This window comes from Balaenoptera musculus, chromosome X (genome assembly GCF_009873245.2).
Source record: "Balaenoptera musculus isolate JJ_BM4_2016_0621 chromosome X, mBalMus1.pri.v3, whole genome shotgun sequence".
NCBI lineage: Eukaryota > Metazoa > Chordata > Mammalia > Artiodactyla > Balaenopteridae > Balaenoptera > Balaenoptera musculus.
In genome coordinates, this window is record NC_045806.1 from 100356014 (window position 1) to 100379115 (window position 23102).

The 23102-nt window shown below is 48.9% G+C and overlaps 1 protein-coding gene across 10 annotated transcripts in view; it reads right to left on the minus strand.

Moving 5' to 3' along the window:
- SEPTIN6 (septin 6) overlaps positions 1 to 23102 on the minus strand; it is a 67480-nt gene that overhangs the window by 12902 nt on the left and 31476 nt on the right. For all 10 annotated transcript variants that reach the window (XM_036840007.1, XM_036840004.1, XM_036840001.1 and 7 more), the window contains 5 exons: positions 15766 to 15952; positions 13116 to 13277; positions 6150 to 6246; positions 3091 to 3259; positions 98 to 230 (listed from right to left, as the gene is read on the minus strand). In XM_036840007.1, the coding sequence (XP_036695902.1) occupies positions 98 to 230; positions 3091 to 3259; positions 6150 to 6246; positions 13116 to 13277; positions 15766 to 15952 (748 nt within the window). The remainder of the gene's footprint in view (positions 1 to 97; positions 231 to 3090; positions 3260 to 6149; positions 6247 to 13115; positions 13278 to 15765; positions 15953 to 23102) is intronic.

Consider the following 23102-nt stretch of genomic DNA (forward strand, 5'->3'; position numbering starts at 1 on the left):
AAGACTCCCCCCAGCTGCTCTCTTGGGGCAGAAACCCCTGTCTTGCCCAAGTTCAGCCTCCTTTTCCTTCCCACCTGGCACGCAGGCTCACATTTACCTCTTTTTCTGCCTCTTTAAGTTCAGCTTCTTTCTCTTTGACTCTCTGGACGAACATCTGTCTCATCTCCTCTTCTTTTTTCTGGAGCTCCCCTAGGAACTCATTCCTTTTGGCCTCATACGTCTCCTGTAAACTGCGAACATGGTCAGGTTAATTCCCCTGCCTTTGGAATGGCTCCTGTTCACTGAAAACTGGCCCCAGGGATCCTCCCTGGGTTCTCCCACCCTCTCTTCCTCAGTTCTGTGGGACGTGCAAAAGCAGAAGCACAAAGCTGTGGGCACCTGGATTGGCACGTGACAGCAGGGTCACAGGGTGCTGCGGGGTTATGGGGCCACCCTGGTGAACCCGAGAGATATCTGGAACTGGGAATGACTTAGAACATCTGCTTCTATACCCTGATTTACAGATAAAGAAAGAGGCCCAGAGAAGTAAGGTGACTCGCTCAAGATCACACAGCTAGTTAGAGGCAGAGCTGAGACCGGAAGCTGGGTTTTGTCTCCTAATCTAGGTCCTTCCACCTGCACTATGCTGCCAGGTCCTGGCTCTGAAACTGATCACATTGATGAACGATTTCAACAAACACTTGATGAGACTCCACCATGTGCTGGACACAGAAATAAGTGATACTATGCTAGTCACTCAATATCTAGAGCCAACAGCCACTGTGCCTGCCAAGGAACTCACAGTCTAGTGGGAGATGCCTGGGTTAAGTCTCCCTGCCCCCGGCCTGGACTTAGTTTTAAAGAAATAGGAGTTAGCCTGGTGAAGAGGAAGAGGATGTGTGCTCCGAAGAGGGCAGCCTGTGGAAGGGCACATGTGGAGAAGGAATGGCACACCTGGCTGGAGTAGTGGGAGATGAGATTCCTGAGTGTGGCAGGAGAGAGCAGGCATTGGATGCCATGTTAAGACTTAGATGTTTTAAGCAGGGCTGACTTGATCCATTTTGAAAATGGGAAAGACCACTCTGGGCACTGCATGAAGGACAGACTTTCCAACAAGCCAAGTAAGAAATGACAGGATCTTAACGTCAAGGGCTGGGAAGGAATGTGGGAATGGGAGACATGTGAGGGAAGCAGAACTCCCAGGACTTGGGAGGAGTCAAAGATGATTCTGGTTTTTCGACTTGGGCAACCAGGTGGATGGTGGTGCCATGTACTACGACAGGGAACACTGGAGAAGGAGTACGTTTAAGAGGGAAGGAGATGAATTAAATTTGAGACAGCTTGAGTTTCAGGTACATCCTCTATGGGACAGCCAAGTGAAAATATCCAGTAAGCAGTGGGATCACTGGATTTGGAGCTCAAAAGTAAGATGTTAGCTTGCGAGTAATCTATTTCTAGGTGGTAATTAGGGCTGTGAGAGTAGCAAGAAACAGCTGCAAAGAACATAGAGAGTGAAAGGAGCAGAGGCCATCAGAAAGAACAGGGAAAGGAAGAAGCTGAACAAAATGAACCTGCCGATGAGGCTTCGAAGGAGTAGTAGCGCGCGCGAGAGGGCTGAAACCAGCCGGACCAGTGCTAGAAAAGCCAACGGCAGAGAGAATTTCGGGAAGCAGGCAGAGGGGACAAGTATCAAATGCTATGTTGAGATTAAAAAAAGATGGGACTCAGAGGCTACAGTGGAATTGGCCGTGAGTATGTGACTGCTGACCTTGGAGAGAGGCATCTGCATTCAGTGGTGCAGTGGAGGCAGAAGTCAGTAAATACAGAACAATTCTTTCCCTTTCCCATCAGAGCCGAACTCCTTGACAGGGCGGAGGCTGGTGACGAGGAGCAGGGTGAGGGAGAGTTTCTTTAGGATGAGAATGTCTGCCTGCAACGTGGAAAGGAGCCAGCAGAGAAAATGTGCAGAGGGCAAAGATGCGGGAAACAGAGGTAGTCAGGATGGAGCCGACCTAGGAGGGGAGGGGACTAGATGACACCTCTTCCCCGGCAGGTGCAGATTAAAGCTGTCGGAAGGGAAGGAGGGAGAAAGCAAAGGCAACGCCCACCAGAGAGACCAGCATGTTTTCCTCCAACTCCAGGGGCTCCGGCAGCCCCTGCCCATGAAAGGGGTGTTCACTCGCCCCTCCAGAACCAGGCATCCCCAAAGGAATGGCTATGCTTTGCCCCCAGGTTGGCTTTCTGCTGTGAACAGGTACTGTGGGATCTCAGAGGCCATTTGAAGGCCACCTTATCCCACAAGCATCCCCCTTACTTGCTTATCGAGGCCTGACAGTTCCTGAAAGGGGACCTGAGCTCCAGTAAAGGACACCACACCGTAATTTACAATGTGGGGCTTACATCACACATCACGCGTCCAGATCAAACACTTAAACATATAGCTCCCATCAGCATAGTTATTTGAAAGCATTTGAAGCAATGTTTTCAAAAACATTCCTCTTCTCTGAAAGCATCTTAGATTCTGATTTGAAATGTCAATGATTATTAACATCTTGTGGTCAAAACAAAACTTGCCCTTGAACACAAACACTAAGGACGAAAGCGAATGAAGAGCCGGAAGTTCATCAACACTTGTGCGATGACTGCTGCCTGGTCCCATCTGGTTTTGATACCGGGGAGGGGGCTAAAGAACAGACTGGAAACCCGACAGAGCAGAAGGAGCCTGATGTAGAAAGTAGGGCAGTGGCCGGACACAAACTGCCACGTGGAGGAACAAGGCCCGGGCTCAGGGCTCGCAGCTGCCGCGTGAGTGCTTGTGGCAGCAAGACAATCGGCCTTGCCATCGCCTGGCCTCCTCCCTGCTCCCACACTTATAAGCAGAACAGCAATGCTTACCAAGCCCGTCCTGCCACAGCTCCCCTGGCAGGTGTGCCGAGGCAGAGAAGAGACGGGCAAGTGGAAGTGGCGAGCGACTTAGCCCTGTGGCTCCAGGTCTGGGCACCCGTGTCTCACCTCCCCTGTGAATTCTCCAGGGCGAGGCTTCCCCACCGCCGCCCCCCCCCCCCATCGTGTGCCCTGAGCTGAGCTGGGCCAGGCTGGTGGGAGAGGTACCTGAAGGGTTTGCTGTCGGGGTCGGTGTCCTTAAAGCCCATCTCCTCCAGCTTACAGCGGCGGTACAGCTCATAGTGCCGGCTGTGGGTCTGCTCCCGGAGGTCCTCCATGTTGATCCGGATCAGCATCTCCCGCAGCTTCACAAAGTCGCAGTGGGCTTCATTTTCAACTGCATAGCAGCGGTTGCGGTATTGGAAAGGAAGGTCACAAGAAGCAGAAATGGACAAAACGAGACGGGAAATGTCTAACAGTGACATTGCCTTTCAATCTGTGTATATAGAGCTCGCAATTTTGCCTCCTAATTGGCTTTTCTACTAAAAAGGCAAATGAAAAGTTACAAGAATGACAGTAATGGAAAACTGCAATACCATAAAAATATCTAAGAAGACATTCATTAGCACCTCAACCCAAATTCACCCATCAGACATTCACAGGAATGTTTGCTCCGCACCACTTTTAGGACGATGGCAAATGCACATTCAACCATCCATCTGATAAATACTTGCAGAATCTCTGTTCCCAGGATTGTGTGAGGCACTGGATATTCAGAAACATGGAGTCTTGCCCGTAGGAGCTTCCAGTTTAGTGGAAGAACATAATACAATGCAAAAATTACCAACATGGAGGTATATAGCCAAGGTACAACAAAAGCCCAGAAAAGCCCAGGGGCCTGAGAACTCCAGGGAGAGTGAAGGCTTCAACAGAGAGCTGACAGACCCCTAAGATGACTCTTGAAGGAAGGCCAGGAATTAATCAGGCAGATAAGGGACTCATCCTTGCAAGATCTCAATGAGGTTAGGCAAGGTTACACAGCTAGAAGTCGCAGGGTTAGGACTGCAATCCAGGTCCTCTAAAGGAGAGACAAAGGCTATGACCAGGTGCCAAAGTCCAAAGAATAAGGGGGAAGAACTAGGACATCAAGAGATGACAGTGACAAGGAGGGATGTGGACCACAGGTGTGGCCCATCTGGATGGTAGAAGCTTCAAAGGAGGTGTTTTTAGAGGGTGGATAATGGCCTGATGGCAGCAATGATGGCCAGGACAGAGTGGGCCCCACTTTCCAGCCTGAGTGAACAAGCCCCCTCCTCAAAAGAGTGTGGCAAAGGTCTGCGTTTGGGGCAGTGGCCAAGAAGGACAGAGGTGTGGACCCGATCCCAGCAAAGGGATTTCGGGTCATGAGCAGTGCTCTGGCACGTGTCTCCGGGCATGGCTCCACCTTGCTGGAATGGGGAGATGTGGCCTGACCACGTTGGGACAGTAGCATCTGAGATGAGGAACAAGCACAGTCACCCCGGATTCTGTCTCACGGGTCTGGGAGAAGGTCATGGGGACAGGGAGGGAGACGGGGATGACAGGGTGGGGCAGGGTTGCAGCAGATTGCATTGCGGTCATCAGAGCAATCTTTCCAAAGCCCAAATCGGCTCACATAACCCCTTCCCTTAAGACACACTGCCTCTGGGAGAAAGCCCCTCACTGTCATAGAACATATCAGCGTTAAGTCAGGCAACTCCTCAGGACAATCTCCTCCTCCATCCCTGGAGAGTGGTCCCTGATGGCCAGTCACAAGGAGTGACTCCAAGGCCCCCGCAAGGCCCAGACAATGCATGGCTTCTCTCACTCAAACAGAACCACGAACTCCGACTTGCAAGAAACACTTGGAAAACCCCCTTTGTTGGTTGGGTGTGGGGTGGTCTGAATCGGAGTATGTCATTGGGACCACGTCTGCTAGCTTCTCCTCATTTCACCTCAGGTTCCTGTCTCTCAGACTCCAAAATTCACTCCCAGGGTGGGACTGTTGGTCCAGAAAGCATTTGCAAATGTTCTGGGAGGAGCATCCCCAGCCCCAGATGGTAGAGAAGACCAAAACCTAGCATGGTTCTGATGACCAGAATTGTCCTTACCCGCGGAAAAGCCAGCTATCGCCGGAGGGTGTCTGGCGTGCCCCAGAGCCTGCCAGCCTTTGATGTGATGTGTGGACAACTTCCCACCAGCTTCTGGTTGTTTGCTCAGTGGCCGGAATGAGTTTACAGTAAACCAGCCACCCTCTCACACACGGTGCCCCTGCCGTCTGCCGCTCAGCATATGGCTGGAGACTCGGAGGACCAGACACCTCTTACAACCATGGCAATGTCCTGGGCCTTATCCACTGAACTGACTAGTACCAAAGGTAACTTACTTAATATGTGTCAGGCAGACCACAAAAGGAAATTTCCTGAGCCCGTAGGCAATACATCTGTTTTTAATTTGCAAAATAATCATACATACAAAAGAGTGCTTGAAATGTACAATTTAAAGGTTTAAAAAAAAAAAAAAAGAACACCGATGTATCCACGGCCGAGGTGAAATATTACCAGTGCCCTAGAAGTCCCTTTGTGTCCCTGATCTCATGCCTCTCCTTCCCTGCAACAAGACTTAACCACTAGCCTGAGCTGGGGATTTATCCTTCCTTTGTTTTTCTTTATAGTTTTACCACTTATGCATGAATTCCTAAAGTTTAGTTTTATCTACTTTTGGAATCCATATAAATGGAATCATACAGCCTGTCTTCTTCTATGATTTACTTAGCTCAACATTATGTTTCTGAGATGCATTGCTGTAGATGTTAACTATAGTCCATCCATTTTCGTTGCTGAATAATATTGCAGCATTGCATTCCACAATTCACCCAATCTATTTTTAATGGCTATCTGGCTTGTTTCTAATTATTTGCTATTATGAACAATGCTGCTGTGGACATTGTTGTCTGTCTCCTGGTACACTCAGGCGAGTACACATGCTTTCTCACACACTCCTTCCTACCTTACTCCAAGTACATTTATTTTTGTTTTAAGAATGCCTGCTCCATTACAGACAAAGAGAGCCTGGCTCACCGCAGAGAATCCAGGTATGGAGCCAGAGTTTGCCTGCTGGCAACGCCTACTGATGTTTGAGGCCCAAGCTGAATGAGTAGAGACTGGGGACAAGTTAGGGACTGGTCACACAGGGGCTGGGGACAAGCAAAGAGACAGACAGAAGGGGAGGATCCCTGAGCGCAGCCCCTCTCCTGGAAATTCACTCACCCTGCACCGTGCCCCAGGGGTACTGCCGTGCCTTCATCATCTTGTTCCCTATCTTCAGTTCTTCTGTGCTGCCAATGACAGCAAACGGCAGGTGGGCCTGGAACAGGAGGCAAACAAAAGCTCTGAACTCCGGGGAAAGGCACTGAGCGACCCCCAGTTCAGCTGCTGGTCATCGCCGGGGCCTCGGCGCTCCAGCTGCAGTGTCCCTCACTGTCACCATCATCAAGACGCCTTTCTTAAGCTCCCGAGCTGTGTAGGGAGAATAGGCCTAGTCCAAGCTTCTGCTGTTCAGAAATTCACAATCGAAGGTAACAAGGACATGGCCGAGTGCGTAGGGAACAAAGACAGTAAATAAGCAGAATAATAAGCAGATACACAGATTAGCCAGCTAGTCAGTCTTCACAGTTGCCGAGGGGAAGAGCCTTTGGAGCGCAGGTGAGTGGGATGAGGAGGGCTATGTGTGGAGAGAGACTGAAGGAGAACCAAGGGGCTGGGATCACTGCCCCCCCTTCCCGGAGTGTGACAGCGCCGAGAATAGGCACATACGGAGACCACACTGCTGACTGAGATGGACGCTCCTGGTTCTCATCCTTCCCTAGAGCAAGAGCTCGCACTGAACTCCTGAGCCTAGAAGTCAAGTCCCCAAGTATTTACCCACGTGCCCATCCCTGTGCGGGGTTCTGTGTCAGGGGCTGTAAGGGAAACAAAAGGAGTAGAAGACACACTCTCTCGCCCTCTGGGAGCTTACACTCTGGGGAAGACTGAATTACATACCCAAAATCACGTAAGACAGAATATGCCCAAGGGCTCAAGTGTATGGTCTGGTGCCCTGCACACAGTAGGTGCTTAATAAATACTCCTTGAATGGCAGTGGCACGACCACAGGAATAGCAGAGGAAAGAAAAGTACAAATGCTTGCAGGGGAGGGGGGTAATGAGGAGTGAGGCCCGGAGAACAGGCAGCCGCCCCCAGCTGGTAGCGTGGGACCTGGGACACCGGCACTGCGCCCCATTCCACAGGGAGCCGGCCAGGTTATAAGTCTGAGTCACCACTGGCCAAATGGAAGCACTGAATAAATACTGTTTACAAACCAGATGATCCTGGGTGGAGTTTTAGCCAAAAGGGCTTTACACAGAGAAGGAAAAAGTCCACTGGAACAAGCTTTCTTAGCCTGCTTGGAGAGACAGGCTTCGATCTCAGATATTCTGACCCACTTGTTCACTCATCCAGTCTACAAATATTTACTGAGCTCCTACTATGTGCCAGGCATTAAGAAGAATACAACGGGGCTTCCCTCGTGGCGCAGTGGTTGAGAATCTGCCTGCTAATGCAGGGGACACGGGTTCGAGCCCTGGTCTGGGAAGATCCCACATGCCGCGGAGCAGCTGGGCCCATGAGCCACAACTACTGAGCCTGGGCATCTGGAGCCTGTGCTCTGCAACAAGAGAGGCCGCGATAGTGAAGAGGCCCGCGCACCGCGATGAAGAGCGGCCCCCGCTTGCCGCAACTAGAGGAAGCCCTCGCACGGAAATGAAGACCCAACACAGCCAAAAATAAATATAAAAATAAATAAATAAATAAAAGATTACTATTTAAAAAAAAAAAAGAAGAAGAATGCAACACCGAAAAAGCTCAGAGCCTGCCCCTGGCGAGTGCACAGTGTGGTAGGGGAAAGACGCACCAACAATGATAATACAGTAAAGGTCCAGACTATGAACAGAGGCTTGAGGGCTGGAGGAACTCAGAGGAAGGAGAAGCTAATTCCGTGGGAAGTCAAAGCAGGCTTCACGGAGTAGGTAGTAGCAATCGTACTAACAGGATTGGGAGCTATGGACCTGATACTAGCTGCAGCTCTGTTTCCCACGTACCAGGTGCTCTACGTTGCATTATCTCATTGAATCTTTACAACACTAGGAGGTAGGTATTCTTATTATCCCCATTTTATAGACGAGGAAACTGAAGTCCAGAAGGGCTAAATGACTTGCCAGCAGCCACACCGTAGTAAGAGGCAGAGCTAGGGGTGGAATCCAGGTCTCTCTGACTTCAAAGCCCACCCCTGCTGGTCTACCACTCCCTTTGGGGGGCGGTTCGAGCAGCAGATGAGGGGAGCACTCTAAACCCTGGGGGTGAACTGGCCATGCAAGGCCAGATTGTAAGAGGCAGTTGAAATCTGATCTCACAGCCAATCCTTCCTTTCCATTCTCCTCTAACTCTGCACCCCAAGAATGTTCTTCAGAGTGGAAGAACACAGGCGTTAGTCAGGAGCTCAGACCCAGGACATCTGCTAACCCCCCGAGGTGCTTGGCCATCCAGCTGAAGCAGCTCCCCCTTCACCCCCTCTCAGCTGCTCTCCAATGATCATCTCAGGTGTTCCCACACCCCTTCCCACTTCAATGACTGTCCCTGAAATGGGGACAGAGGACAGAGGGAAAGATGAGGTTATGGATATGGAAGGTGGGTGAGGGGTGGAGGTGGGAAATGTTTCATCAGTCCTAGCAGGGGACCGATCACGAGGGTCATTGGGCGTGCGACATATGGAGCATGGGGTGGGGGGCAATGAAATCCTGAAAACTCTGCCTAAGTGCCAGAGCGTCTGTGACCTCTGCCAGCTGGCTTTGCAGGGGGGTCATCTGGACACAATTCATTCCCCCTCAGAGACCCAAGACACGTCGGGAGCCTCAAATCCACCCCCAAACACTTTCAAGGAAAAGGCTGCCCCTCCTGCAGAGAGCCCGAAGCTTCAGTCACACGAAGGCACAGCCAGGGCAGAGGGCTAGACCGAGGGAGGAAAGGTTGCATCATTCTCACGCATCCTGGGCTCTCGGCTGAAAGTGATGGAGGAGGAGGGCATGTGAAGTGGGAAGTACTTCTCTGGGCTTAAGAGCAAAAAAAGAAAAAAAAAATCCAAGAAGAGAATAAAGGCATTAAAAAATGTCCGTATTCCCTTGGGTCTGTTATTTTTATCTCCAAAAGACACTGTTAGTTAGAATGCCAGGGTCACTTGCTTTCCCTCCTCCTTAAACTGCTGTCATTTTATCCTTCCCCGCTCTAAAACACACAACCCCTGCCATGGCAGCTTCAGAGGGCTCCCGAGGCCTCCCACACACACTCCTTTGCAACTGGCATCAAAGTCTGTTCTGATAAGTATATGCGAGGATATCATTTCCGAGTGCTCCCAGGCAGATTTCATTTGATTCTACAACAGGCTTACAGGGCGGTTAGTGTAAACCCCATTCGTGATTTGGAAAACTGGTGCACAGAAGAGTTAACCGAGTTGCCCAGGTCCCTAAGTCCCGTGCCCAGATCTTCCCAGGGAGCAGTGAGGACACCACGCTGTAGCTGCCAGCCTCTCCCAACCACCCAGGGCTGGAAGTCAGCTCAGCTTTAACCATGAAGGACAGGAAATCATGGGGCCAGCTCTGGCCCTCTTTCTGCTGCTCTTGAGAGACTGATGGCTCTGAAAACCAGAATAGAGTCGAGCAGAGCATGGAGAAGGTAAACCCTCCAACCAACCCCACCTCCAGGGCTGATACTTTGTATGTGTGGGCCCAGGGAGGAGAGGGTAGATGCAAGACGGCGCAGCTGCTGAAACCTGGACAGGTTCCTAAGGGGACTCCGTGTTACCCTCTCTCGCCCAAGAGACCTCGGATGCCCCAGTCTCAGAAAACTCCACCAGGAGATGGTCCCAAGCCTCCTCCTGGGAGTCTGTTCCCAGACTCACTACCTTTGTAGCCTCATATGTACCTTAAATTCCTCTCGGGACATTTTAAAGTGTTTGATGATCCAACTGGCATGATTATTCTATTCTGGTTCCACGACACCCATTCTACTAGGGAGGTTAGATGACCATCCCCCTAAGCCTCGCGAAATAGAGTGTCAGGACCACCGTTTATCTCTCATCTGATAATATCCCGAGTGGGTGTGGCTTCCTCCCAGGGGGACAGTATTTCCCAGTCGTGCTGCCGGCTATGCTGGCCTCCATTCTAGGCTCCTACCAGTGACCGAGAATTGTCTGATTCTCTCAAGTCAACCCTTGGTGGTGATTCCCACAAAAGTATGTGCCAACAATGGAAACGGCACTGCTGCCTCAGGAGGAGAGACAGGCTTGTGCCTATGGGTCTCCCTGTGACCCTCCCGGTCACCAATGTGCTCTCACTGGGCCCAAATGCCTTTGCGGGGGCCAAACCCAAGACCTCACAGGCAGCCAACCGACTGAGCCGAGTCGAGTAACTGGGCCTAGTCCCTGGTCCCTGGCCATGGTTTGAACCATTCAAAGAACAACATTCGATTTGAACCACATAGCAATTTTAAGCATTAAAGTCTACAACCTTGAGAGCTCTCAGAGCACAGGTGGAAAGGAGCACGCAACAAGACCTCTCCCTCCCTTCTCTTTCCCCTCAAGCTGAAATAAGGGTTTTCAGAGCCACCCAGAAGCCCAGGGGGAGGCTAGACCTCACGACTCTCATTTCCTGCCATGAAAATCCCTAGCGGGGAGCTGCAGGATGACGGGCAGCTCTTCTGCACTTGGGCAAGAGGCTTCTTCCACTCTTCCAATCCAGTTCCCATGACAATTGGCTGAGGTGGCCGGGGCTGTGAGGCTGGAGTCAAATTCAGAACTGAAAGGCCAGCACCCATTCCTCCTACCAGCCAAGCCCGGCTCTCTGATGATGCAGCTTCATATGCACGGCTTGTCCGAAGACCCAGTTTGACGCAGTTGCTCCAGTGGCAGGCAGGCTCAGCAATCCTGTGTATATATTTTATAGCAGCAACTCCCCACCCTTTCCCCATCACAACACATGCAACACACAGCGTTCCCATGCACGCCCCCTCCCGTGCACATGCCCAGTTCAGGCACGCTAGCTGTGAGCCACCCGTCTTTCTCACTCACAAAAGCCTGGGGGAACGCAAGGGAATGAGTGCTGAGTGATGCTGTTACAGGGATAACCCGGAATCCACTCAAATTTAGTTTTTCAAAGTAAAACACTGGACTAATGTAAGAAAGGACTCAGAACTCCTTCACAGCCAAAACAGCATGGTTGAGGACTGCTGCTTCGTAGCACGGGAAGTTTCTGACCTTGAGGCCAAGGCTGCCCGAGCTTCAAGCAAGGGCCCAGAGCTAAGTCGAGAGCAGAGCCCAACGTGATTGCCACTCCTGACCCACAATGCAGCCAGAGGTCATTTTGTGTGATGCCCTGAGATTGCTGAGGACTCTTCGCCCCTTTCTGTCCTTAGCAAAGCAAACCACAAGACCGAAAGCTGCCTAGTGACTTATGGAATCCACGTTCAGAAGGTATCTATGGGGCTTGATGTTCTGAGGTGACTAGGCGCTTCCAGACATCAGTGCCTGATGACGCTTCTCTCTAGGCTCCAATTTTCTTGCAGACTAGGCACCCTTTCAGGTTTTCTCATCATGACAGAAGCTGGTTTCCATCAGAACGCCCTGACTGCTGGAGAGGATAAGCACTAATCTTTTTTTTTTAGTTTTTTAATGCTCATGACCGGTCAGAGAGGCTACAACTCCACCTCCCACAATCCACACAGCTCTACCCTCGGGCCAGATTTGTGTCAAAGATGATGAGGGACCTCTCATCACAAACATATCTCGGGTGTATTGATGGGCAGGAAGTCAGGCGAGACAGTGACTTGCTGCCCCGCTATGCTAATTTGTTGGCCGATTCACAGGAGGCAGCAGCTGATGCTCTAATGATAACTTAGGGGGTGGCGGCAGCAGGAAAGTTTTCTAAAAATGGCTTTTATTACAAGGCTTTCCTGAGTTTGGCCATACCCAGGCATTATGTCATTAGGAAAAACTGATGCCTCTCAACAGAGAAAAAGAAATCTGTTCCCAAAGCAGAGGCTTTCTGCAAGCTATTATCTGTCTCCTTGAAATCACAACATTGAAGATTTCGCAGCAACAGCATCAACACATTGTAAAGAAGCACGAGGAGCCATCTGACTCCCTGCCTTCTTCATTACTCATTCCTCTAGTAGGGGGAGTGGGGGAGTGAGAGGAAAGATGGCAAGCGGTTGGTTGTGGGTTTTTTTTTTCAATTCATTCACACTTAATAAAGCAAAGCATAACCCTGAAATTTAAAAATAACATTTCTCTAGTCACCAGAAAAATTGGAGGCTACATGTCATTTTTCCTCCCAGGGGCAAAGGGCTTGATTATCTGAGTACAGATTAGCCTCGAGTCTCCGAAGCCAGCCAACTTTTTCAGCCTTGCCTTCTTTCGCCGCATCCATTGGTCAGAGACAAAGACCGTTTGCGTTTCCGGCAGTCCCATGGGGGCTGCCTGGCCTAGGCCAGTGTGGCATCAGAGAGGAGGGTAGAAGGAGAGGTCTGAATCCCCTGGAGTCAGTCTTTCCCTCCCTCAGTCTCTGGCTATTAATCTCTGCATCTCTGAGGAGAGAGGAGCTATTTGCTTCTGGATTCTTTCTCACAAATACCTGAGACTCGGATAATGAAAGTTGACTACACTAAGATGGATGGTCATGTTTGACTGCTATTTGGTAAAATAATAATAATTAAGAGCAAATGGCCAGGGCTTCCCTGGTGGCGCAGTGGTTAAGAATCCGCCTATCAATGCAGAGGACATGGGTTCGAGCCCTTGTCCGGGAAGATCCCACACGCTGCAGAGCAACTAAGCCCGTGTGCCACAACCACTGAGCCGGTGCTCTAGAGCTTGCGAGCCACAACTACTGAGCCCGCGTGCCACAACTACTGAAGCCTGCGCACGTAGAGCCCGTGCACCACAACAAAGAGAAGCCACCGCAATGAGAAGCCCGCGCACCGCAATGAAGAGTAGCCCCCGCTCGCCGCACCTAGAGAAAGCCCGCGTGCAGCAACAAAGACCCAACACAGCTAAAAATAAATAAATAAAATAAATTTTTAAAAAAAGAGCAATGTACTTAGAAAAAAAAAGAGCAAATGGCCAGAAAGTTGAAGCCCTGTGCTCCCACTCACGTTCATGGTTCCGTTGATCTCTGCCACCAACTCATCATCTGTAGGGAACTGGTAGATCTGGACTCCATTGCTGACAAGCTCGCTGGTGATTTTGATTTTGAACTTTGTTAGCTCACTCTTAGAAATGGCATCTGATTTGGCAATGATGGGGATGATGTTTACCTAGGGAAGGGAGGAGCAAAGTGGCATCATTGTTGGTAATCTGCAGCTGATAGCAGCATGACCTAGGACTTCTACCAGCTGCCAGAGGGAGCAGCTCAACGCAATAGTCCAGGACTGGCCACCTCCATGGCCAAACAGCAGTATAATATATGACAATGAGTGCTTACTGTTTGCTGGGCACTGAACTAAGTGCTTTACAAGGATTAACACAATTAACCCTGACAAAAAACCCTCCCAGGAGGTATTAGTACCACAATGAGAAACTGAGGCACAGAGAGGCTAAGTAGCTTGTCCAAGGCCACAGAGCAGGTAAGTAACAGAACTGGGATCCAGATCCAAGTTTAGCCTTATTCCTAAGTCCACAGTCTTAACCTGCCAGCTCAGATCCAAATTGATGAGCTATGTGATATCTTAATATCAAGGTCACTGCTTGGGTGATTTGAAGCAGAAAGAGGACAGTTGGGAATCGACAGTGGACAAGGGGAGAGGTGGCAACTCCTTGCTAACAGTAAATTGTCCCAACCCATCGGTGCAGGCTAGCCCCAGCCAGTATGAAAGGAACCCACGTGCGAAGGGAAGAAAGGCAGGGCTCTGTGAAGATGCACACCTGGCCCTCTTTCTGGCAGCAAACACTGATGAACCAACCCACTTACGTGAAGACGACCCTGTGTTACCAATTTGATCTGAGACTTAGCCAAAAAGAGTTACATTGCCGGAGTCTCATGATTAATTTCTGCATAAAGAAAGCAGGTACAAATGCCCAATTTTGGACAGCAGGAGAAAGGACTAATGCTACCCCAAAGTTCAATCCACCTGAACCTCAATCCTTGAAATACCTCCAAGAAGTGACAAGGCTTTTACTGTCGGAGGGTAAAGAAACTTACATGCCTGAGTGAGACAGAGCACAGCTAAGCTCAAGTTCACACACAAAGCACAGTTGGTCCTGCCAGCAGACTCCAATGGGCTGGCATGGATGGTACTTGGGCCCTGAAAAGAGCTCTAGACTTAAGACAAATCCCACCTCCTTTGCTCTTTGCCTTAGGAGCGCCTCTCAAGGCTGACACTGCAGCTTCAGGTGCTGGTCAAAGAAAGACTGGACGTTGGAGGCACCTCCCTTAAAGTCTTGGGGCGTGGGGACTGAAGCCCTTGGCAAGGTGGCAACACTTTTCGCCACGTCCCCCATTGGCACGCTGTAAACACAGGCCTACCTAACTCAGCTCCTCCACCAGGCCGCCAGCCGCATCACTCTGCTACCCTCTTCAAGACATGCAGGATGTGGCGACATTTCCCAAGCGGCCCGTTACTCGTGGGCAGTGAACTCACTGCTGTGAAAAACGAAAAACTGCTCCTATTCTGATGCTAGCTGAAACTCCGTTTTTATAGTGAATGTGCTACTAAACAACTGCATATAAAGTAGATTTGTTTTGTAAAATAAATTCCCTGGAGTCAGAGAGAGCTCGGTCTGAATCCCAGACCCATTACAAGTTGTCTGACCTGGAGCAAGCTACTTGACTGTGCCTCAGTTTCCTCCTGTGTAAAATGGGGATAATAATAGTACCCACCACACTGGATTATTGGAAGGATGAAATAAAAACAATGCATATAAAGTACTCATCACAGTGCCAGACACATATGAAATGTTAGGGGAGGAAACGTACTAGTAATTAGGCTTTTTAAAGATTCCTGTGGTCGACTCTTTTGCACAGCCAATAATCCTTTAACATGAAGAATCACTGTCTAATTTATATCCGATGTGGGACTTGCATTTTTCAGTTTATCTTAAAGCCGGATGTGCCTGATTCCCACAGTCATCTTCCTTGGGTATGGAGGCAATATAACCTGGTGCCACAGATCTGAGTTCAAATCTAGGCTCTGCCAGGAGTTGGCTATATGACAATGGGTATGTCACTTAACCTCTTAGAGCCTCAGTTTTCTCTTCTATAAAATGGGAGGTAATGATAGTGTTTGCCTTACCGAGTTGTTGTGAGGATTCAATGAGATACTCCATGAGGTACTTTTACAGTGGTGACATATAATAAGGGTTTAACAAATGTTAGCTGCTATGATAAAATTATTATTGATAATAAGAATAGTAACTTTTGAAGTCGTTTGCATGTTTGATTCTAGTAAAGGTCAGTTAACATCAGGACAAAGGAAAAACACCTTTGCATCGCCAAAGCCTAAGGCCCTAGACCCAGACAGCCGTCTGGCTTGCATCCACCTTTATTCCCAAGAGGGATCAGGGCAGAAAGACAGCTCAGGGAAGACTCAATGCCCAGTGCTGGGAAAACATCACAAAGCATACAACTCAGGTGCTGGATCAATTAACACCATCTTTATGGAGGGACAGGGAATGAAGGGGAGGATGAGGACGCCACACAACCTCTCCTGAGCTCTGGCATCTGCACTGCACAAGAGACCAGAAGGAGGGAGCCCAGCTTGCCCTGCCTCCCGCCCGCCCTCGTCCCTGCCTCCCAGGCCTCGGTACCTTACTGTCCAGCTTCTTCATCGTCACTAGGTCCAGAGACTTCAAGGAATGACCCGTGGGGGCGATGAAGTACAAGCAGGCGTGGATGCGGGAATCATGGTAGATGTGCAGTACCCTGCGGATCTTCAGCTCCTCCTGCAGGTAGGCCTCAAACTGGGCGTCGATGAATTCCACAATGGGCTTGTAGCTAAAGGAGAGAGTAGGGAAATGGCCAGACCACGTCAAAAACCTGGATTTTGATAGGCTTCGAAACTCTTTCAGGAGTTGAAAATGTCCTTGGTAATCTGACTCTCCCCATCCAGCTGGATTTCCCCATCTCCTCTCAGTGGGCCTCCAACTCCGTCAGACTGTCCACCTCTTTGGTCCCCACATGAGCCAACCATATGCCCATCAGTGCGCTTTCTCTCTAGAATGTGCATTTCTCTCTTCTCATCCCAATCCTGCCCTCCCAGGCCTCAGGGCTCGGATGAATGCCGATCTCCTCCACAATTCCCCAGTTATGCCAGAAATCCCTTCTGTGACCCAGGAGTGTAAAAAAGAATTATGCTATTGGATCGCTTACTGTTGCTTCACAAGGATTAGTGTTCCGTCAAATAGACTGTGTCCTTGTGAAGGGCAGGGACAGTGAAGGGCCCTTCTCTGCCCCCACGGGGCCCCGATGCAGTGTGGAGCCCACTGGCAGTATCTGTGGATGGGCCGATTGCGCGCCAGGCTGGGCTCATGTCTCCGCTTCCTGTGTCTCCCCCGCAGTGCCTAATACTCAAGCTGGTACCCAGTGGCGGTCAGGACCTCTCCTTGACCCACTGCTGGGGAATCTTCCAGAACACACTGGGTTCTGCTCAATCTTCCTGGGTTCGAGGCGCTCCCCTAAGGTCCAGATATTTTTCCAGTTCTCATTTCCTCTAAGGTTGTGACTTGAAAATCTACGTATTCGGACAAAATTTGGTAAAGATAGTCCTGTCTGCACAAGCTGAACACACGTGCGCGCGCGCACACACACACACACACTGCACGCCCCGCCCCCCAGCTCACTGAGTATCCAGGCACGGCGCTCCCGTGTGGCTCCAAGTCTTGCCAGGGGTCTTAGCCGAGAGTCAGTCCTCTGCTTCTCTCTGTCCTGGGAAGCGTCTCTGTTCTCTCCCAGGCCATTCCTGCCGCCCCTGCAGCCTCTTCCTGCTCTAGCTAGGTCACTTAGCCTCCGCCCTGCCTCTGTTCTCATCTCCCTGTCTGTCCGCTGCCCCCCCTCCAGGGCTTCTCCCTTCAAGCTGGAAGGGGTTTATCATCCAGCCCGGGAGAGGGAGTCTGCAGCGACCACTGCGGGAAGGGAACGCAATTGAAGGAGGAGCAGCAGCTCCCACCCTGAGCCTTTTTGAAAGATACTCCTAGTAGAGAAGGCAAAAGAGCCTTTTTAAAAAGAAATCACAGAATTCTAGATTCTGAGAGCTACATACAGAGAGAGCCAGATGCTGGGTACCTCTGGAGCTGCAGAGAAAAATCTAAATATATAGTCCTTTCTTTCTTCCTTTGACCCCTATGAGCCAAACATTGTTCTGAAGGGTAAGAGCATCAAAGAATCTGTTGGCTGCAGAGATCCTTAGAAGGTTCCTGAAGAATTAGGAGTGGGGGCGGGGGGATACATCCCTTAGGTTTATCCAATTAATTTTCAGGTGACAGGCTCATTTGAGTGATCTAATTATGGCACTGCTACATTTTTTCCCTCCATTACATAACTTTTTTACTTCATTTTTTTTTTGCTCTACAAAAGGAATCAAAGGAGGAAAGAAAACAATGCATTTTTAGCTTTTTTTCCCCTGAATCTCTAGTGATACCCTGAGCCTATCTTTCTGCTAATGCCTCTGGCTCTTAGGGTCTCTGAAGAGATGCTTCGTCAGACCAGCCAAAGCAGCCAGTCAACTAACAGTATTTGGTTTAAACTAATCCTAAATGGATGACTCATCTTTGTCTTATTCATTTTTCCCCTTCTTCCTGCATTTTCTTTTGTTTCTGCTCCCAGTTTTATTGAGATATAAGTGACATAGAGCACTGTATAAGTTTTAAGGTGCACAGCATAGTGATTTACATCATGAAGCGATTATCACAATAACTTTAGTGAACATCCATTATCTCATACAGGTACAAAATTAAAGAAATACAAAAAACTTTTCCCTTTTGATGAGAATTCAGGATTAAGTCTCTTAACTTTCATATATAACATACAGCCCTGTTAATTGTATTTATTATGTTGTACATTACATCCCTCGTATTTATCTTATAACTAGAGTCTTTTTTTTAATTTATTTTTTGGCTGCATTGGGTCTTCATTGCTGTGTGCGGGTTTTTCTCTAGTTGCGGTGAGTGGGGGCTACTCTTCGTTGCAGTACGTGGGCTTCTCATTGCAGTGGCTTCTCTTGTTGCGGGACACGGGCTCTAGGCGCGTGGGCTTCAGTAGTTGTGGCTCGCAGGCTCTAGAGCGCAGGCTCAGTAGCTGTGGCGCAGGGGCTCAGTTGCTCTGCAGCGTGTGGGATCTTCCCGGACCAGGGATCAAACCTGTGTCCCCTGCACTGGCAGGCAGATTCTTAACCACTGCACCACCAGGGAAGTCCCATAACTAGAGTATTATTCATCTTTATATTCTCAGTGTCCGGCATGGTATCTGGAATATAGTAAGGGTCCCAGCCCTGCTCCCAACGGCTCATCTTCCCTCAGTGGCTGTCTCCCCCATCCCACTCTGTCATGCTCACTGGACTCCAGCCCATGGTAAACAAAAATCCCTTACTCCTATAGGCAACCTCCTCACAAAATGCTCCCTTCCTCTAAATGACCCCTGACTCCCCTTCAGAGATGCTGCTTCCCTCATATCCTTCTCAACTGGAAATTTCTACACCCCTCACACCCAAAGGCAGCTTTTTTCCAGCCCATTTTCCCTGGCTTACTATGATCTCTTCCATCTCCTACAAAACCCAGCTCCAATATACTCTACCCCTCCTCCTCACTACTGTTTATCTTTTACTTTTCAGGGTAGGAATTCTTAACCGGGGTCCACAGACCTCCAAGGGGTCTATGCATAGAATTCATAGGATCCATGAACTTGGATAGGAAAAAACCGCATCTTTTTCACTAAGCTCTAACTGAAGTTTAGAGTTTCTTCAGGTACAAAAGTACGTAACAATCTGCAGTCACTTCAGCAGTGCCTGTGATTTCATAACCAATAGAAATCACCAATATTTTTTGTTTCCTATTACAGTTGTTGCAAATATCTCAAAATAGCATTTATAATCATCACAACTTCTGAAGTATAATAGTTATTAGACCTGCATATAGATATTGTTATTTCAGGGATTAAAAGAGAAGCGCACAGATTACTATATCACAATTTTAAAGTATTTTGGTAACTATTTTTTGGTATAATTGATGTATTTTAGGCATTTAAAAATGATATTCTGAGCCCATATGCCTCACTGTTTGGTTAAGGGGCCAAAGGCACAAAACAAGCCCTGGTCTAGACACTATTTCTTATTCATTTCAGACAATGATATGTACTATGAAGACAATAAAGTAGGATAATGGGATAAAAAGTGGCTGAGGGTTCAGCTACTTTAAATACAGTGATCAGGGAAGGCTTCTCTGAGGATGTGGCATTTGAGCTGCAAGGATGAGAATGACAGTCATGGAGAGTCTGGGAGAAGAGCATTCCAGGCAGAGGGAATAACAAATGTAATTGTCCTAAGGCAGAAACAAGCTTGACAAGTTTGAGCAGCAGAAGTAGTGAACAAAGGAAGAACAATAAACTATTCACAACTGCCCAAAGGTGGAAACAACTCAAACGTCCATCAACTGATAAAGTGTGGAATATCATACCATGGAATATTACTCAGCCATGAAAAGGAAGAAAATTCAGATACATGCTGCCACATGGATGAACCTTGAAAACATCATGCTAAGTGAAAGAAGCCAGACACAAAAGGACAAATAGTATATGGTTCCACTTCTGTGAGGTACCTAGAATACTCAAATTCACAGAAACAGAAAACAGAATAATGGTTACTTACTGGGGGCTGAGGGGAGAGGGGAATGGGAAGTTATTGTTTAATGTGTTTCCTTTTGGGGTGATGAGAATGTCTGGGGACTAAACAGAGGTGGTGGTTGCACAACATTGTGAATTTATTAAATGCCACTGAATTGCTTACTTTAAAAGACTTAATTTTATGTTATGTGAATTTCACCTGAAGAAATACAAGAATAATAAGAGATGAAGCAAGCAAGGTAGCAGGGGACAGATCACATAGGGTCTTGTGGGTAGGATATAGTAAGGTTTTTTTTTTTTTTAACCATGAAAAGGGTCTTCTGTTCCATAATGTTTTCTATTTGGTTACTGTCAGGTGATAAGAAGTCTATGGCTTTATGCATGTTTATTTTGAAATTGGCTACCTTCCAGAACTACTATCCATTAGAATTGTCTTTCAGTTGATTATTTTGGGTTTCCTAGACAGAGATATTATGGAAAAATAGTAATTTTACCTTTCAATGAATAATTTTCAATTGTCATCTTTCTTGATAATGTTGACGAGTCCTTTCTTGAAACACCCCCTGGCTTCACTGCCACCATTAGCTCCTACCTCTATAATAACTCTTCTTTCTCACTTGCCTTAGCTTAAATTGTTGGCTCATCTCTGAAGTTCCATCCTGGACCATCTTTTGTTGTCATTCTACACATCACATGCCCGTTAGCCCTGCGTGGTCCTGGTCACTCCCATGGCCTCAGTTATCACTGTCTCCTATCCATTTCCTAGACACCCGCAAGTCATCCCAGTCTCCTTCTCCCACGTGCCATTCCTCAGTGCAAACGCAGCTGTCAGAAGCTCCCCTGCTGGAAACCCAGAAGGCCTGGTCACAGACATTATACTTGAACAGCACCCTCTCAGGCAAAGCCGAGATACCATAAGGTCAGGTCTACTGGAACAGTGTCCAGAGTGACAACAGCTAATCTACTCCATCCTTCCAGTCACTTCTTCTCTCTATGCTCATTGCTATTCCACTCTCTCCTCATGGACTCATCATCCCTCAAAAACGTCCACTGTGCCCTCTGAAATCCCTGAACCATGGTAAACAAAATTGCCTACATCTTTGCCACTCAGAGTGTGGTCCTTGAACCGGCAGCACTGTGGTCACCTGAAAGCTTGTTAGAAATCCAGACTCTCCAGTCCCCAACCCAGACCTACAGGATCAGAATCTACATCTTATTAAGAGCCTCAGTGGCTTGTATGCAACTTTAAAGTTTGAGAAGTGCTGGCCTATATCATCTTCCTCTTCACAGAACTTGCCTTGCCTCTTCACGCTACTGGTAACCTAATTCTCCCCTGAGGGCCCTGCAACCCTGAGGACCCCGCAACCCTGAGGACCGCATTGCCTGGCAGCCCCCTCCTATGTAGGCTTCTTTTTTTTTTTTTTGGCTGCGTTGGGTCTTCGTTGCTGCGTGCAGGCTTTCTCTAGTTGTGACAAGCGGGGGCTACTCTTCGTTGCAGTGCGCGGGCTTCTCATTGCAGTGGTTTCTCTTGTTGTGGAGCACGGGCTCTAGGCGCGTGGGCTTCAGTAGTTGTGGCGTGCGGGCTCAGTAGTTGTGGCACACAGGCTCAGTAGTTGTGGCTCGGCGGGCTCAGTAGTTGTGGCACACAGGCTCAGTAGTTGTGGCTCGCGGGCTCTAGAGCACAGGCTCAGTAGTTGTGGCGCATGGGCTTAGTTGCTCCGCAGCATGTGGGATCTTCCCGGACCAGGGCTGAAACATGTGTCCCCTGCACTGGCAGGCGGATTCTTAACCACTGCGCCACCAGGGAAGTCCCCTGTGTAGGCTTCTTATTCTCCCACAACCTGTGTACGTTGGGCTCAGTGTGTGGGCATTCAGGTAGCCACTCAGCCCCACTTCTAGGGCGTTACTCCTCTACCTCAGTGTAAAACAACTTTCTCCATTTGAGGCCTGTTCCATCCTCTTCTGGTGGTGCCTGACCCCGTCTTTCTCCCTGTTCTGGGTGACTGCAACGTGCTTGCGGACAGGCCATCAACCTTCAGCCTCTTTATTCCTTGATCGCCTCAACTTCACCAACCTCCAGCTCCCTCTACTTCAGCCACCTACACATCATACCGTTTGCCAGGCCAGCTTCACCCAAGACAGCTTCTAACACCCCACTATCTGACCACCACCGCACAACTTCCCAGCTCTTCTATGCCTTCAGTCTGCCTAAACCTGATCTTTCACCTCATAGAATCCTCTGGTACCTTGACCTCTCCATTATCTCACAGGATATCAACCCCCTCTTGGCCTCATCTCCTTCTCAGCCCAGGCTGACCCCCATAACTGATTGTCCAAAACACTCTTTTATCAACTCATCTCCCACCACACCCCTGCTTTCTACCCTCCTTGCCTAGCAAAACTGCTGGGCTGAGTAAATTTCAGGATCTGCTCTCTGCTCCTACACCACTGCTGCTGAAGTTGACTCGAAGAAATCACAAAACTTTGGGTCTTGGGGACTTCCCTGGTGGTCCAGTGGGTAAGACTCCACGCTCCCAATGCAGGGGGCCCGGGTTCGATCCCTGGTCGGGGAACTAGATCCCACGTGCATGCCACAACTAAAGATCCTGCATGCCACAAACTAAAACCCGACGCTGCCAAAATAAATAAATAAATAAATATTAAACAAACAAACAAACAAACAAAAACTTTGGGTCTTGGCACCCAAATTCCTGGCCTCCAACCTCACAAAGGCCTTTAAAACAACATGACAATCCTTTTGCTCAGCCTTGATTGGCTCCCTTCCTACTGCTTTCATTGACCATGCCAAACTTTCAACACTTTCCTCAATCTCCAGAACTTATTCATGACCCCTTCCCTCTCACAAGACGGTATTATCTTCTATTTTATCAACAAAATCAAGGTCACCAGGTTCACACTACCCCAACCCACCTCACTCCCTCCCCTTCCCTGTTCCCCTCTGGTCTCTGAGGATGAAGGGTCCCTCATCCTGTTCAAGGTCCACCGCCCCTTGTGTACCTGATCTTATTCCTTTCAGGCTCTTTGAGAACCTGGCTTCATCTATCAGCTCCTCACCTACTACTGACTACTCCCTCCCGCAACCTATAAACAGGCTTAAGTCTTCCCTCATCTCAAAAAAAAAAAGACTTTTCCACAGCCCAATCCTCCTCAACCACACATTTCTCCCCAACTACTGCCCTGTGTCTTTTCTTCCCTTAGCAGTCAAGTTTCTTTTCTGCACCTACCACAGGGTCTGGCGTATAATAGGTGCCCAATAAATATTTAATGCATGGATGGAGATTTTTTTTGAAAG